A 17,152-nucleotide genomic window follows, 5' to 3' on the forward strand; every position below is an offset into this window, starting at 1 on the left:
GAATCAATGATATTTAGCTCATGCCTTAACTCGCGAAATCTTGCTTCATCCAAAGGCTTCGTGAAAATATCTGCAAGGTTATCATGGGTGTTGACATAGTTGAGCTCGATCTCCCCTCGCCTAATGTGATCCCAGATGAAGTGATACCTAATCTCAATATGCTTTGTCTTGAAGTGTTGCACCGGGTTGAGGGAAATCTTGATGGCACTTTCATTGTCACACCAAAGAGGCACTTTGTCACAAGTGACACCGTAATCCTTTAAAGTTTGCCTCATCCATAAAAGTTGTGCGCAACAACTACCGGTAGCCACATACTCCGCTTCCGTGGACAAGAGAGACACACAACTTTGCTTCTTGGAAGACCAACTTACCAAAGAGCAACCAAGAAACTGGCACCCTCCAGAAGTGGACTTCCTATCCACTTTGTCTCCCGCCCAATCCGAGTTCGAATAACCTACAAGCTTGAAATTTTCTCCTCTTGGGTATCATAAGCCAAAGTTTGGGGTATGAGCCAAATATCAAAAGATTCGTTTGCCTGCCACATAGTGACTTTCCTTAGGTGCAGCTTGAAACCGTGCACAAATTCCCACACTCAATATGATATTCGGTCTAGATGCACAAAGGTAAAGCAAGGAGCCAATCATGGAGCGATATACCTTTTGATCCACCGCTTTACCATTGGGATCAATGTCAAGTTGGCACTTGGTGGGCATGGGAGTGGACGCCGGCTTGACATCACTTAGCTTGAATCTCTTAAGCATGTCTTGAGTGTATTTGGCTTGGTTGATGAAGGTTCCTTCTCTCCTTTGCTTCACTTCGAACCCGAGAAAGAACTTCAACTCTCCCATGGAAGACATCTCGAACTTTGAGGTCATGAGAGAGGCAAATTCCTCATTGAAAGCTTTGTTAGGGGAACCAAAGATAATATCATGAACATATAATTGGCACACAAACAACTCCCCTTTGACCATCTTAGTAAAAAGAGTGGGGTCGATTAGCCCAACTTCAAAACCACGGTCTTGTAACAACTCGGTAAGGTGGTCATACCACGCACATGGGGCTTGTTTAAGGCCATAGAGTGCCTTATCGAGTTGATACACATGATCGGGAAAGTAGGGATCCTCGAACCCGGGGGTTGCTTGACATAAACCAATTCATTAATAGGATAATTAATAAAAGCACTCTTCACATCCATTTGTTGTAACTTAAAGTTATGATGAGAAGCATATGCAATCAACATGCGAATGGATTCAAGACGAGCAACGGGAGCAAAGGTTTCACCGTAGTCGATACCCTCGACTTGGGATTAGCCTTGTGCTACCAAACGAGCCTTGTTGCGAATGATAATCCCATGAGCATCTTGCTTGTTCTTAAATATCCACTTGGTTCCAATGACATTGTGGTTCCCCGTCGGTCTTGGCACCAAACTCCACACTTTGTTGTGCTCGAAGTTGTTGAGTTCTTCATGCATGGCATTGAGCCAATCCGGATCTTCGAGCGCCTCATAGACCTTGTGGGGTTCGACACAAGAGACAAACGCATGATGTTCACAATAGTTTTCTAATTGTCTATGAGTGCTTACCCCCTTTCGTAAGCTTCCAAGCACATTCGTCATGAGATGATCCTTGGTGGAGAGCTTGGAAGCAACCTTGGCGACACGATGCTCCAATTCCTCCTCGGGGGTGAGACGAGGAGTGGTCACTTGATCATCTTGAGCGTCGTCTTGAGCTTGTTCTTGATCTCGTGGGACTTGATCCTGAACTTGCTCGGAGGAGGGAGCTTGACCTTGGGCATCACTTGATGTTACAACACCATCTTGAGATTAATCTTGCCCTTGGTCTTGTTCTTGAGGTTGAGGGCCCTCACTTTGTTCTTCGGAAGCGTGTGGGTCTTGGGTTGGTGAAGGTTCCACTTGACTAGAACATTGTCCTTCTCCTTCGGCCACAAGGGGTTCCTCAATGGGTAGGATATGACCAGTACCCATTCTTCTTATGGCTTGGGGAGGAATTTCATCACCTACATCACAAGTACCACTTTGCTCCACTTGGGAGCCGTTATTCTCATCAAACTCCACGTTACACGTTTCCTCAATAAGTCCCGTGGACTTACTGAGAATACGGTAAGCATGAGAGTTTGTAGCATAACCAACAAATATGCCCTCATACGCTCTAGCCTCAAATTTAGACAAACAGACACCTTTCTTGAGAATGAAGCACTTACACCCGAACACTCGGAAGTACTTGAGGTTGGGCTTGTTACCGGTGAGTATCTCATATGGAGTCTTGTTCAAGCCCTTGCGAGGTAGAGCCAATTAGATGCATGGCACGCGGTGTTGATGGCTTCGGCCCAAAAGTTGTAGGGAGACTTGAACTCCGCCATCATGGTCCTTGCTGCATCCATCAACGTCCGGTTCTTCCTCTCCGCTACACCATTTTGTTGAGGGGTATAAGGTGCGGAATATTGATGCTTGATTCCCTCATCACTCAAAAACTCATCCAAGGTGTAGTTCTTGAACTCGAAGCCGTTGTCACTTCTTATTGTCAAAATCTTTGCATTGTGTTGTCGTTGAGCTTCATTTGCAAAGTCGATGACGGTTTGTTGGGTCTCACTCTTCCTCTTGAAGAAATATACCCAAGTGTATCTTGAATAGTCATCCACAATCACCAAGCAATATTTCTACCCCCAAGACTATCAAAGGATGGAGGTCCAAAGAGATCCAAGTGAAGGATCTCCAAAGGCCTCTTCGAGTAGATGATAGTCGTGGGAGGGTGAGCCTTCTCATGTAGCTTTCCTTCAATGCAAGCACTGCAAGCACGATCTTTGGCAAAACTAACATTTGTTACTCCACGGACATGGTCCCCCTTGAGAATACTTTGCAAAGATCTCATATTGACGTGGGCTAAACGGCGATGCCAAAGCCATACCACGTAAACTTTAGCCATTAGGCATGTCGCGGTCTTAGTGGGTCGCTTCGAAATGTTAATCACATAGAGACCGTTCTCTACATGCCCAACAAAGGCTACTTTAAGAGTCTTGCTCCACAAGAGGGCCACGGAATCAATATCAAAGAAAGTGGCAAAGCCCATGAGTGCTAGTTGACGGACGAAAAGTAAATTGTATGCAAGGGACTCAACAAGCATGACCTTCTCGATCGTAAGATCATGAGAAATGACAACTTTGCCGAGTCCCAATACCTTAGAAGATGAGGCATCACCCCACTCAACATTGGTGGGCATGGATGGAATCTTTTGCACGTCCACCACCAAGTCCTTGCTTCCAGTCATATGATTAGTAGCTCCACTATCGAGCAACCATTATCCCCCACCGGAAGCAAACACCTACAAGAGATCAATGCTTGGTTTTAGGTACCCATTTTGTAATGGGTCCTTTGATGTTAGTAACAAGGGTCTTAGGAAGCCAAATAGACCATTCAATGTACTCATAAGGAGAACCAACAAATTTGGCATAAACATGCCCATCTCTAGCGCGGCACAACACATAAGAAGGGTTAAAGTCGACGGCCTTGTTGGGAAGGGGAGCGTTTCCCTTCTTGGCATCACTACCCTTCATGGAGTTTTTCTCCTTCTCCTTAGTAGCACCCTCACCCTCCCTCACAAAGGTTTTCTTGAGAGGAGGAGGTCGTTTGGCCTTTTCATTCTTCTTCTCGTTCTTGGACTTGGATACGTACCCAATCCCTTCCTTGGCCACAACTCCCTTTTGGTTGGTCAAGAGGTCGTTGAGGCTCTTCTCGCCTTGTATGCAAGACACAAGACCTTTCTCGAGTTGCACCTTTAGCTTAGCGTTCTCCTCAACAAGATGCACATGGTCATAACACGGGTTAGTAGCATTTGCATTATCGATTAACATCATACAAGGAAAGGTGGCTTTCTCCTTGGTTAGCTTTACTTGGAGTTGATCATGAGACTCTTTGAGGCTAGCATGAGAACCCTTCAAGACCTTGTGAGCCTTGTCAAGTAGATCAAACTCCTCTTTGAGTCTAGCAAGATCAACCCCAAGTTTGGCCTTCTCGGAGTTTAGCACACGAGAAACCATGAGAGCATGATCAAAATCTTTCTTTAACTTAGCATGATCATCATTGTGTGACTCCTCAAGAGCCAAACGAAGACCATGCTCTTTCTCAAGAGCATTGGAAAGATTCTAAATCTCATCGGCATAGTCACGACTATGCCCCTCCATCTTGGAGATGGTATCTTCATGAGACTCGATCATGTCATTGGCTTCACCAAGTTGTTCCAAGAGAGCAACAAAATGCTTCTTGGATTTACCCATAAAGGACTCAAACTCATTTTCCTCCACATTAGATCCCTCACATTCATCAATGAAATCCGTCAAGGAAGAATTATTAATGATGGTAGTTACCTTGTTGGTGGCTTTAGCCATGAGACAGTTGGCGGTGATGTTCTCATTGGGTGAGTCAAAGAGAGATAGTCGTGGAGTTTTTGCAATGGCAACGGAGGCCATGGCACCCGACTCACCATCTTCATCATCATCATCATCCTCTTGGTACTCTTCTTGAACCACCAATGCCTTGTGAGGGGTTTTCTTGATGAAGTTGCTCTTGTTGGGGAAAGACTTGGCTTTGTCCTTTCGAATAAGCTTGCCACCATTGTCTTCCCTCTTCTTATACGGGCACTCTGCAACAAAATGACTCACATTGCCACAATTGTAGCAAGTCCTTACACGTTGCTTGCTCTTCGTGCCACTTGAGTTGTTTTTGTTGAAGTTTGGCCTTGAGTTTTTCTTACTCCAAAATTGCCTTGAAGCAAGTGCCATGTGTTCATCATAGGCATACTTTGTATCTTCGGGGTTGCTTTCCTCTTCTTCCTCTTCTTCTTCTTCAACGCAAACCTTGGCCTTCAATGCAAGGTTGGGCTTCTTTGCCCTTTGAGAACGAAGCACCGCATTGTCGGCGGTCTTGTCCAAGATGTTCATAGCCACAAACTCATCCAACACTTCACTTGAGGTCAAAGTGTGGAAGTCCGGCCTTTGACGAATGGCGCAGGACATGGCCTTGTGGTAAGGCATCATTGCCTTGAGGAATTTGCGCTTGATCCAATTGTCATCCGTGTCCTTACTCCCGTGATCTCGGAGTGAGACCGCGAGTTTGGTTACTCTCCGATAAAGCTCACGAGGTTCTTCATCTTCTTTCATTGCAAACTCATCGGCTTCATCTTGCACTACTTCATAGTTGGAGCGTTGAATGCTTGCGCTTCCCCGGTAGAGAGAGACAACACAAAGCCATGCATCTTTGGCCAAGGCGAAGGGCCGAAGGTGAGGTAGATCTTCGGGTGGAATTGCATCTTATATGATAAAGAGAGCATTCTCATTGAATTGATTATCCGCAGCTTCTCGAGGAGTGAAGTTGCTTGGATCGTGTGGATGGAAACCTTCTTCAATGATTCTCCAAAGATTAGTGTTCACATGATTTAAATGACGCTTAAAGCGATAAACCCAAGAATCAAAGTCCTTATTTTTCACAATCTTAGGGGGAGGACCGACATGATTCAAATGAGTGGAAGGAACCGGTCCACCATAAGCAAGTGGTGGTTCCACATGAGCAAAGATGCCGGTGCCATTTTTACCACTAGAATAAGGAGCCTTTTCACTACTAGATTCCCCCTTGTTGGAGATAGCATCTGTCACCTTGTCAGTGGGATCACCCACTTTGAACGGTGCTGTGGATAGTTTAAGCCCTTCAATGAATTTAGTAAACATGCTTTCAACCTCGGTCGTTATGGAGGTTTTCAATGTCTCCAAGGCCACATTGAACTCCTCACGAGAGACCGAGGTTCCCCCATCGCCCGTAGACGCGATCGGATTCACACCGGAGGGTTCCTCCACACCGTCTACGGTATCAACCATACTCTTCGGACGGCAAAGTCCTTAGTAAAGAGACGAGGCTCTGATATCAATTGAAAGGATCGATATGGTTGACTAGAGGGGGGTGAATAGGCAACTAACAATTTTTAACTTTTCTTTACCAAATTAAACTTTGCATCAAAGTAGGTTGTCTAGATATGCAACTAGGTGAGCAACCTATATGAAGCAACAACAACAAATAAACATGCAAGCAAGAGAAGTAAAACTAATGAGCTTGCACGAGTAAAGGTAAGAGATAACCAAGAGTGGATTCGGTGAAGACGAGGATATGTTACCGAAGTTCCTTCCTTTTGAGGGGAAGTACGTCTCCGTTAGAGCGGTGTGGAGCCACAATGCTCCCCAAGAAGCCACTAGGGCCACCGTATTCTCCTCACGCCCTCACACAATGCGAGATGTCATGATTCCACTATTGGTGCCCTTGAAGGCGGCAACTAGACCTTTACAAACAAGGTTGGGGCAATCTCCACAACTCAATCGGAGGCTCCCAACAATACCACGAAGCTTCACCACAATGGACTATGGCTCCGTGGTGACCTCAACCGTCTAGGGTGCTCAAACACCCAAGAGTAACAAGATCCGCTAGGGATAGGTGGGGGAATCAAAAATCTCTTGGTGCAAGTATAGATCGGGGCCTTCTCAACCACTCCCGAGCAAATCAACAAGTTTGATTGGCTAGAGAGATAGATCGGGCGAAAATGGAGCTTGGAGCATTAATGGAGCTTGAGGGGGAAGAGGTGAGTCAACAGGGAAGAAGGGGACCCCCTTTTATAGTGGGGGCAACAATCCAACCATTACCCCAGCAAACAGCGCCGCAGAGGGCGGTACTATCGCAGAGGGTAGCAGTACTACCGCTGAACCCAGCGGTACTACCGCTCCCCCCTATGGTACTACCGCCCAGCAGAGAGGACAAGAAGACAGAGGAGGGACTGACCCAGCGCGGTACTGCCGGACGGGCTTAGCGCGGTACTGCCGCGGTGGCAGGGCGGTACTACCGCTCTGGAGCGGTACTACTACTCCTACAACTGCTGCAGGTGCCACTCAACCCGACACAAGAAATGCCTCCCTCGCGTCGAGGCGGTAGTGGCCCGGTACCGCAACGGTACTGCCGCTGACGACCACAAGCGGTACTACCGCTGGGCACTGTGGTACTACCGCTGGGACAAAAGACAGCTCAATCTGCAAGGAAAAGGACCTCCAACGACGTGGGAAGGCCCAGAGGGTGTGAAACGAAAGTGTACGTGATGATTCCACCCTAGCCAAACCAAAGCGGACCCCCTCTTGATAGAACGGAGACTCCTACGGAACTAGTCCACCAACAAGAAACCAAAGAGCTGCACCGTCTTGAAAAACACTCTAGGGGAGAGAAATCGTCTCGAGCCAAAGGATGAATCTCTGAAACGCTCAACGCACAAGGTTAGTCCGCAAATATGTTGTCATCAATCACTAAAACTACATCGAGAGAGATATGCCTTAACAGCGCATTCGGGCCTCCCTGCCGGAGGAGGTGCGGGGCCTTCGGGGGTACGCCGCCGTCAACCACGCGTTCTAGACGAAGTACTTCCGGCAGCGCCACGAGGAGCAGCTCGCCTCCACCAACAACGTGCCGGTACGGGGACGCCACAATGCCGACGGCTACCGCCTGCGGTGGGCCATACTCTCCATGCCGTCCTCGAGCACCTCGAGGGCGGCAACGAGCCACCGCTCGAGTACCCGGCGCCCTCGGCGACCCCAATCTCCTGCCAGAGCAGCAGCTCTTGGCTGCTGAGGCGCATGGCGGGCGGCTCCTCCTCCTCCTCCCGCTCCTTCGGCGCGGCACCGCTCGCCATCGTCAAGCTCGAGCCCATCAAGACCGAGCCCATGGAGATGTCGAAGCGTCGGCGCAACCGTGGCGGCGGCCTCGTCATAAACGAGGGCCGCCACCAACCTTCCCCTCCTCACCATGGCCATCTTTCCTGGTCAGGCCGAAGAGGGAGCCGGGGACGCCGCCGATGTCGTGAAACCGGAGCACGTCGACATGGCCGCCGCTACCAAGACCGCCATCAAATGGGCGCGGGACGACTACATCCGCGGGGAGATGGAGCGCCAGCGCCGCGCCCTCGAGGCGATCGCCGCTTAGCGCCACGGCCGCGACGAGGGCGGCGTCATCATCCTCGAGGACGACCACGACGAGGCGCCGCCGCCCACCAAGCCCGTCCGCCAAGGCGACCCAGGGCAGGGCTGCAACAAGGACGGCGGCGGCGTGCAGGACCACGGCGTGCAAGACGAGGACGACGGCGCGGCGACGACGACTACACCGCCCTCTACAATTTCCTCGGCATGTAGAAGGCATGGGATTGTGGCGGCGACGACGACTACACCGCCCTCTACAATTTCCTCGGCATGTAGAAGGCATGGGATTGTGGCGGCGGCGTACTTTTATGTTTTTTTAGGTTATGTCTTTTAAATTATGTACGAATATGTACGAATGAATTTCTACCAATTTTGCCCAAATTTCGTCCAAATTTAACAGAACTAATTTTCAAGAAAAAAGCGTCTAGGGCCCAACATGAGGCGGCGAGTGGGAACCCGACTGCCCCACCGTGAAAATAACGATGGCTCGCCCCCAGGAGGCACTATTTCAAGTCCCTGGGGACACCGAACGAGTGAAGATGCTCTAAGAGATAGGCCAACTAAGGGAAGCTACTGCCTGCCTCGAATCACCGAACATGGGCGTGAAAATCTCCTGCTATCGCTGTCCAAACAAAGTAAGGGGAAAGGGGAAGGGGAGAAGGACGACTATGCGTGTCTATGCTCCTCCTGTTCGTAATGAGATGGAGTCCATATTTAAAATCTTTGCCCTGAATTATACTTTACTTGTTTGTATGTCTTTTACACGAAGCTCAGTTTTCTTTTTATAGTAAACAAATATGTGATACATGTATGCTTTACATTGGTTCCACTTGTCTAAGATTTGCAATTGCCGATTGATGCGAATGTATGATTTTCAAGCATAAATATCAAAGCTCCGACTAATATATGTCCTCATATAGTGATGATCTCTCCATTTTCTTTCGAAAATATGGACAGCAAAAAAAACTATGGCTAGATAACCACATGTTCTAGACCGAGTACTTCCGGCGGCCCCACAAGGAGCATCTCGCGTCCACCAACAACGCACTGGTACGGGGAAGCCACAACGCCGATGGCCGCCGCCTGTGGTGGGGCATTCCTGGGCGTACTCTTCACGCCGACTTCGAGCACCTCGAGGGCGGCAACGAGCCACCGCTCGAGTACCCGGCTGCCCCGGCGACCCAGTCTCTCGCCGGAGCGGCAGCTCTTGGTTGCCGAGGCGCATGGCGTGCGGCTCCTCCTCCTCCTCCTCCCGCTCCTCCGGCGTGGCGCCGCTGGCCACCGTCAAGCTCGAGCCCATCAAGACCGAGCCCATGGAGATGCCGGAGCGTCGGCACAACCGTGGCGGCGGCCTCGTCATAAATGAGGGCCACCGCCAGTCTTCCCCCCTCCCCGCGGCCATCTTCGCCTGGTCAGGCCGAAGAGGGAGCTGGGGACGCCGCCCGTCGTCGTGAAACAGGAGCACATCGACATGGCAGCCGCTGACGAGACTGCCCTCAAATGGGTGCAGGACGACTACGTCCGTGCGGAGATGGAGCGCCAGTGCCGCGCCCTTGAGGAGATCGACGTTCGGCACCGCGGCCGTGACAAGGGCGGCGTCATCGCCCTCGAGGACAGCGACGACCAGGCACCGCCGCCCACCAAGCCCGTCTGCCAAGGCGACCGAGGGTAGGGCTGCAGCAAGGATGGCAGCGGCGTGCAGGATGACGACAACAGCGACGGCAGCGACTACACCGCCTTTTACAATCTCCTCGGCATGTAGAAGGCTCGGGACGACAGCGACGGCAGCGTGCAGGACGACGACAACGGCGACGACGGCGACTACACCGCCTTCTACAATCTCCTCGGCATGTAGAAGGCTCGGGACGGCGGCGGCGGCGTAGTTTTAGGTTTTTTTAGGTTATGTCTTTCAAATTACGTACAAATATGAATACAAATGAATTTCGCCCAATTTCGTCTAAATTTCGTCCAAATTCAGCCGAACTAATTAAAAAAGCGTTTCGGGGTCAACTTGGGGCGGCGAGTGGGAACTCGATCGCCCCCACGACGAAAATAACGCCGGCTCGTCCTGAGGAGGCACTATTTCTAAAGGCGCCGAACGAGTGGAGATGCTCTAAGACATAGGCCAACCAAGGAAAGTTACTGTCGGCCTCGAATCACCATGGGCTGGAAGATCTCCTGCTGTCGCCGTCCAAACAAAGTGAAGGAAAAGGGGAAGGGGAGAAGGACGACTATGCGTGTCTATGTTCCTCCTGTTCGTAATGATATGGAGTCCATATTTAGCATCTTTGGCCTGAATTGTGCTTTACTTGTTTGCATGTCTTTTACACCAAGCTCAGTTTTCCTTTTATACTAGTAATCAAATATGTGATACATGTATGGCTTACATTGGTCTCACTTGTCTAAGGATGGCAAATGCCGATTGATGCGCATACGGATAACATTTTCTAGCATAAATATCAAAGCTCCGACTAAGAGCATCTTCAATAGCATGTGTATATTTGGATGTCTATATATTCATATAGACAATGGTCTAAAAAAACTCTCTAATTTACACGTCCAGTTTTGCATCAGAATGTCTATATACAGGGACCATGACAGGTGGACCGTCGCTGGGGAGAGGAAGAAATCATGACTACAGCTGAGTTTAGACAATGCCTTCACATTGTCCAGGCGTGGACATTGTCAAGGTGGATATAGAGGATGCGTATATTTGGACGACCATATAGACAAGCTGTTGGACGCCTGTTTTGAAGTCACATCGTGAAAAACGAGTATAGACATCCATATAGACAAGCTATTGGAGATGCTCTAATGTCCTCATATAGTGATGTTCTCTCCATTTTCGTTTGAAAATATGGACAGCAAAGAAAAGAAACTATGGCTAGATAACTACGTCGTGACAATGACATGGTGGCCCCCCTGCTCCCCATCCCTCCCTCCACGTGCTAGTGCGGCCGGACGAAGGTGACCGTTGCGCATTCGAATTATTGACAGAGGGGTGGAATATAATAATAGTACTAATATTCTAGCGTAGGCGAAAGAGCATCATAATAAAGCAGCAGACGCACACAGAAGTACACAAGCTACCAGCAGAGCAGAGACAGTACCGTTGCCAAGCTTCGGGCGAGAAGAGAAGAGAGGGGTCGACTGGAGCTCCATCTGGAATGCTTGCTCGCGTCTCCCTGCCCACCAGTTCCAGGTAATCTGAAAACAAAGTTTCTTCCCCCTTGTGCTCGCTGCTTGTGCTCGCCGCCGAGCAGTTCGTCGGCTCGGACGTTCCGACTCTGCGCGACGGGCGTTCGAGTTCATCGCATTTCAAGGGTGTTTTCTTCCATGACGTCCTTGCATCGTGTGGCTGGTCTCAGTGATTCTTACTTGAGCCGCTGAGGGGCAGCCATGGCTACCATCTACGACATCGCCGTCGGGGCGGCTCTCAACGTAGTCACCGCCGTCGCCTTCCTGCTGCTGTTCGCGTTCCTGCGGCTGCAGCCCATCAACGACAGAGTCTACTTCCCGAAGTGGTACCTCAAAGGCACGCGGGCCAGCCCGGCTTCCGCGGGCGCCACCGTGGCTGCCGCCAAGTATATCAACCTCGACATGAGGTCCTACCTGAACTTCCTGAGTTGGATGCCGGCTGCTCTCAAGATGCCCGACGATGAGTTGATCCAGCACGCGGGCCTCGATTCCGTCGTCTACCTACGGATATACCGCACAGGGTACGTACCTACACTTCAGCAGCTTTCTTTTCTGTATTCCTTATTATTATTTTCAGTTACAACAGTTGAGCACTGTATGTGGAACATCAGTGGGCTTATGTATACATTTTTCATTTATATATCAATTTTTGCATAGCATCCTTCTTGTCAAGGAGCCCAATCTTCCAATACCCTCTATGCTGATGAACTTCTAACCAATCATTTGCAGGCTCAAGATATTTGTTCCAATTACAATTCTTGCTTTTGCCGTTCTGGTCCCTCTGAACTGGACCAATGATACACTAGAAACTTTGAAGGTGGTCCACAGTGACATTGACAAACTTTCTATATCCAACATACCTTATGGATCTAAGAGGTGAGCAACAGGGCATATATATCTGAATAGTTTCTTTGTTTATCAAATGTGTTTTTTCGTTGATTATCGAAATGCATTGCTGATTTGATACATATAAGTTTGTAGATATTCGATAGCGGTGCTGGCTTACCACAAGTAAAATATCCATATGAAGGCATTCTTAGCTTTGTTGACATGTTGTAGCTAAATCTATCTGAACATCTGGACGACAACTTTCCTGAAGTTCCAGATTTTACTAATCTGCATACTGCTTGCGTTAGTAGGTACATGAACTTCTTATAGGTGTAGGGTTGTATTGTTTATTTGGGTAACAGAGCAACACACCATTCTTTTGTGTCATTTTACTAAGGTGCAAGAACGCAAGAATATAGGTTTAGCATTTAGTAGTTGCACATCAAATTCAAGCTCAAGCAGTTGATCTGCTTCAAAGCATTTTGTTCCACCCATATTTGTTTAAGGTTCCTACATTCTTGTATGCTCATGATTATGCTCACACACCCCCTTTTTTGTGCAGGTTTATAGCCCACTTGGTTATGGCCTATGTATTTACTTTTTGGACCTGCTATATACTTATGAAGGAATATCAAATAGTTGCAAAGATGAGATTGCGCTTTCTTGCTTCGGAGAAACGTCGACCAGATCAGTTCACTGTATGATCGTACTCATTGGCTATTCTGTTCCTATTTAGTAGATCGGGATGTTTAGTGTCTTGTATGTAAGGTTGGATAAGTCAAAAGGCGCTGGCAGATTGGAAAAATCGTGGGGATATAATGACAACACACTTGAAAATTTTGTTATGCGTAGATTGATAAATATTCAAACTTCTTATTGATGCAAATTCTGCATAGGATCTTTCTGCATTCTTGGTAGAAAGCACCTTTGTGACTGCACCTTTGTGATCACTGTTTAGATCCCTTTTTTCTGTTTTTTTTAAATAATGCTGCATACAGCAAAGATCACAGTAGAATGATCTTGTTAGATTAATGACCCTTCGATTATTCTTTTGATTCTAAGTCATCAATGTATTTTTATGTTAGGTTCTTGTACGGAATATACCATCAGATCCTGACGAATCAGTTAGTGAGCTCGTGGAACATTTCTTCCTTGTCAATCATCCTGGTCATTATCTTAAACATCAGGTGATCACTAAATTTTTGGTACATCTCCCATTCAAAGAATCAGATATTTGAGTTCGCAATTTATTGTTTAGCCTGACTCCCACAATTATTCATTTTCCATAAATAATCATTTTATTTAAGCCTTATATTTGAAATTCTTAGTTTCTTGCTGAATCCCTCTTTAGATGATTTACCTAGGGGAATAATCATTTTATGTCTTGTTGTTCTATAGGTAGTTTACAATACAAATAAACTTGCTGGCCTGGTTGAAAAGAAGAAGCAAATGCAGAATTGGCTTGATTACTACCAACTCAAGTTTGAGCGAAAAGCAGAAAGGCCAACAACTAAGGTTGGTCTGCAAACATAGTTAGCCATCCATTGCTTTTTATATTGAGCTTATCGTTTTATAACCATTTATACTGGAACGCTGTATTCGGATCTATTTTGTTGAATTCCTTTGCTTTCATGTGGACTTATGTTACAGACTGGGTTTTTTGGATGTTTTGGTTCTGATGTGGATGCTATTGATTACTACAAATCAGAGATTGAGAAGATAGGAAAGGAAGTAAGTTACAAAATATGCACCCGTAAAACCTTTGTATCCTTTGGTCCTTTTAAGTGTTAGATTATCTGTCGTGCATCAAATTTTGTTTGCATCCAACTGTCGGAATACTATTCGTCTCTAATAAGTGATAATTCACAGGAAGCTGACGAGCATAAAAAAGTCATGAAGGATCCCAAGTCAATTATGCCAGCGGCCTTTGTTTCATTTCGTTCACGGTGGGGTGCAGCTGTTGCCGCTCAGACACAACAAACCAGCAACCCAACTGTCTGGCTGACTGAATGGGCTCCAGAACCCCGTGATGTGTACTGGAATAATCTATCCATTCCATTTGTTTCCCTCACAGTTAGGAGGTTGATAATTGGCGTGGCCTTCTTCTTCCTCAACTTCTTTTATGTCATTCCAATAGCATTCGTACAGACTCTTGCAAATGTTGAAGGCATAGAGAAGGCACTACCATTTCTAGAACCTTTCATTGAAACGTAAGTCAACTTTCAGAATGTTCTTATTCCACATTTTCATGGGTTTCCGTAGCCTTTCCGTCATCGCTGCAGAATTAGTGTGCAAATTTATATTTTTAAGATGTCATATCGATGTCCTCTCCTGATTTCTGCTTGTCAGCTATTTTTCAGACCCACCATTAAATCATTCATCCAAGGGTTTCTTCCTGGACTTGCTTTGAAGATTTTCCTCATATTGCTTCCAACTATACTGATGTTCATGTCTCAGTTTGAAGGATTGGTATCACATTCATCACTAGAGCGAAGAACTGCATCCAAGTATTTTATATTCTTGTTCTTCAATGTATTCCTGGGGAGCATCGTTACAGGATCTGCTTTGGAGCAGCTTAATACCTACCTTCATCAGTCAGCTAATGAGTATGTCCCGTGTAAACACATTTAGTAATTATGCATATAAGTTTGCGACAACATGTAGCTCATATGTGGTTGGTCTATTGCATTTTATCTTATTTTTCCTAAGCTCGACGTTGCATTTTCTGGTGATGAACTTCTTGCCTCACCTTCATTATGGGAGGAGTAGCAGTGTTCTGTGATAATTTTGTGGGCTGTGCATCATTTTTGTATGAGGGGAGTTGTGCATCATGATACCATTTTGAGAGTGAAATGGCTGTCTTCTTGGCTTTAATGGCATTGGTTACCACGACGCAATGGTGCTCACCCATTTGGTGAAAACAAAAATTAAGGTTTTGCATTTGGTTATAGTTTATTAACCCTGTCCTATCTTCTTTGACTCATGGAGAGCTCGTGGTTTCGAAACAAACACCAATAATGCTAGCATAGATATTAGAGAATTAATTACAATGACAATGCTAGTTTCTCTTAATTAGACCAATCTTGGAATTTGCAAAAAAATTAAATCAGTTGTGGTAGTAAATGCTCAGCTGTAAAACTTAACTCTTGTTTTTTTTTGCGGGGAACTTAACTCTTGTTTTATTGAATGATATTAGAGATTTAATTAAAATGACACTGCTAGTTTCTCTAAATTAGACCAACACTTAGAGTCGCTTGAAATTTGCAAAGAAATTAGGTCAGTTGTGGTACTAAAGCCCCAATGGTAAAACCTATCTCTAATGAGTCTAAATTGCCTCTTTTGCAGCATTCCAAGGATCATCGGTGTGGCCATACCAATGAAGGCAACATTTTTCATTACATATGTAATGGTTGATGGTTGGACTGGTGTAGCTCTTGAAGTTCTGAGATTGAAGGCATTTATAATGTTCCACTTGAAAAACTTTTTCCTGGTCAAGACAGAGAAGGACAGAGAAGAGGCAATGGATCCTGGTAGTATCTGTTTGTACTGGTCCGAGCCTCGAATACAGCTATATTTCTTGCTTGGTCTTGTGTATGCTGTGGTGACACCACTCTTGCTTCCATTCATATTGGTATTCTTTGCGCTGGCTTACGTCGTCTACCGCCACCAGGTAAAGAGCTCTTCGCTAATACTTGAGAGATTTTTTGTTTGTTCTCACTAAAAAAATTGACGGTCGAAAACTACCGATGCAACCATGTTAGTTAGTAGCACAACTAAGTTGATGTCAGACAATTTTGTTGAAGACCATTGCATCCGTTTTACAATGTTTGGTTTCATTGGTCGTCCCTTGTTCAGATCATAAATGTCTACAATCAACGATACGAGAGCGGCGCGCAGTTCTGGCCCAATGTGCATCTACGCATCATCACAGCCTTGATCGTGTCGCAGCTGCTTTTCCTTGGGCTGTTAAGCACGAAAGGTTTGGAGGAGGCGACGCCGGCTCTTCTTGCTCTTCCCGTGTTAACCATTTGGTTCCACAAGTACTGCAAGCACCGGTACGAACCCGCGTTTGTGAGAAACCCGCTACAGGTAATTGATGCTTGCACAAGCATTAGGAAGGAAGGAAGCTACTAGGTACTATCGTAGTGAAGTCTGAAGATGTTGAGGTTTGTGCAGGACGTGATGAGGAAGGATACGCTAGAACGCGCGAGGGAGCGCAACTTCGACCTCAAGGCGTACCTGGCGGACGCGTACCTTCACCCGGTGTTCAAGAGCAATGAGGCAGGCAAGTTCTATGTCGCCGACGATCCCGGGGCGGAGGCGGTGATCGTGCCGACCAAGCGGCAGTCCCGGAGGATCACTCCGGTGCAGAGCGAGGACGGTGGCTCTGGCAGGCTCAACCTGATGGAGTCCGTTCACGAAAGATAGCTGAGCTATCTGTTGTTTATACTCCGTAGTATATATGTACAGAGAGTTGCACATTGCAGCTAGGTTTACGTGTATTTGTCTTGCAATTATATATGTGTCTTGCTCTTACGTGTATTATATATGTAACGGTAAAGCATACATTAGGAATATATTAGTAGTGCATTGGTTTTGAGTGAATAGCATAAAACTACCACTATTCGTGTTAGAGTTCCAAAAAACTACCAGATTTCTGTTTATCGCTGATAACTATCGGAATCGGCGTCGGCTGTTCAAAAAAAAAAACAAATGACCAAATGTTTTTACAATTGATTGCAATTATGACAGGTTGGGCCCACACCTAAACGAACCATTTGTTTGACTATTTGTTGGGCCGTTAACTGACATGTGGGGTCCACATGTTAGTGTCTCATCCTCTTTTCTCCCCCTCCTCTCTGCCTCCCTTCTTATCCTCCTCTCTACGGAGGACCGTCGCACAGCCATGGCCGCCGGCCACACTGTTGGTCCACACCGCACCCTATGGTACATCCGGCCGCCGCCTCCTCTGTCGTGGAGCCCCGCCTCTGCTGTTCCTGCTGCCCTCTGCTGCCGGGCACGGGGAGGGGCCGGAGGGAGTCCGACGAGGTCGATGTGCGAGTGTGCGAGCTGCACGACGATGTCTGCACGGACCCGAATGCTTTCTTTAAAAAAA

The 17,152-nt window shown here is 47.0% G+C and overlaps 1 protein-coding gene across 1 annotated transcript; it reads left to right on the plus strand.

Annotated features, from left to right (window-relative positions):
- The first annotated feature begins 11,070 nt into the window (after window positions 1-11,070).
- On the plus strand, window positions 11,071-16,710 carry LOC125543815 (CSC1-like protein At1g11960). The gene is made up of 12 exons (XM_048707297.1): window positions 11,071-11,212; window positions 11,379-11,729; window positions 11,938-12,084; window positions 12,599-12,734; window positions 13,122-13,223; window positions 13,435-13,551; window positions 13,687-13,767; window positions 13,906-14,246; window positions 14,397-14,642; window positions 15,382-15,706; window positions 15,892-16,125; window positions 16,213-16,710. Exons 2-12 carry the CDS (start codon window positions 11,410-11,412, stop codon window positions 16,462-16,464), a joined length of 2,301 nt encoding a protein of 766 aa, XP_048563254.1. The 5' UTR covers window positions 11,071-11,212; window positions 11,379-11,409; the 3' UTR covers window positions 16,465-16,710.
- Window positions 16,711-17,152: the final 442 nt, after the last annotated feature.

The sequence above is a fragment of the Triticum urartu genome, chromosome 1 (genome assembly GCF_003073215.2).
Source record: "Triticum urartu cultivar G1812 chromosome 1, Tu2.1, whole genome shotgun sequence".
Taxonomy (NCBI): Eukaryota; Viridiplantae; Streptophyta; class Magnoliopsida; order Poales; family Poaceae; genus Triticum; species Triticum urartu.

Coding starts and splice junctions, on each gene's coding strand:
- LOC125543815 (XM_048707297.1), top strand. CDS start 11,410: ATGGCTACCATCTACGACATCGCCGTCGGGGCGGCTCTCAACGTAGTC. Junction 12,735..13,121: donor GTCGACCAGATCAGTTCACT/GTATGATCGTAC, acceptor TTTTTATGTTAG/GTTCTTGTACGGAATATACC. Junction 14,643..15,381: donor CTTCATCAGTCAGCTAATGA/GTATGTCCCGTG, acceptor CCTCTTTTGCAG/CATTCCAAGGATCATCGGTG.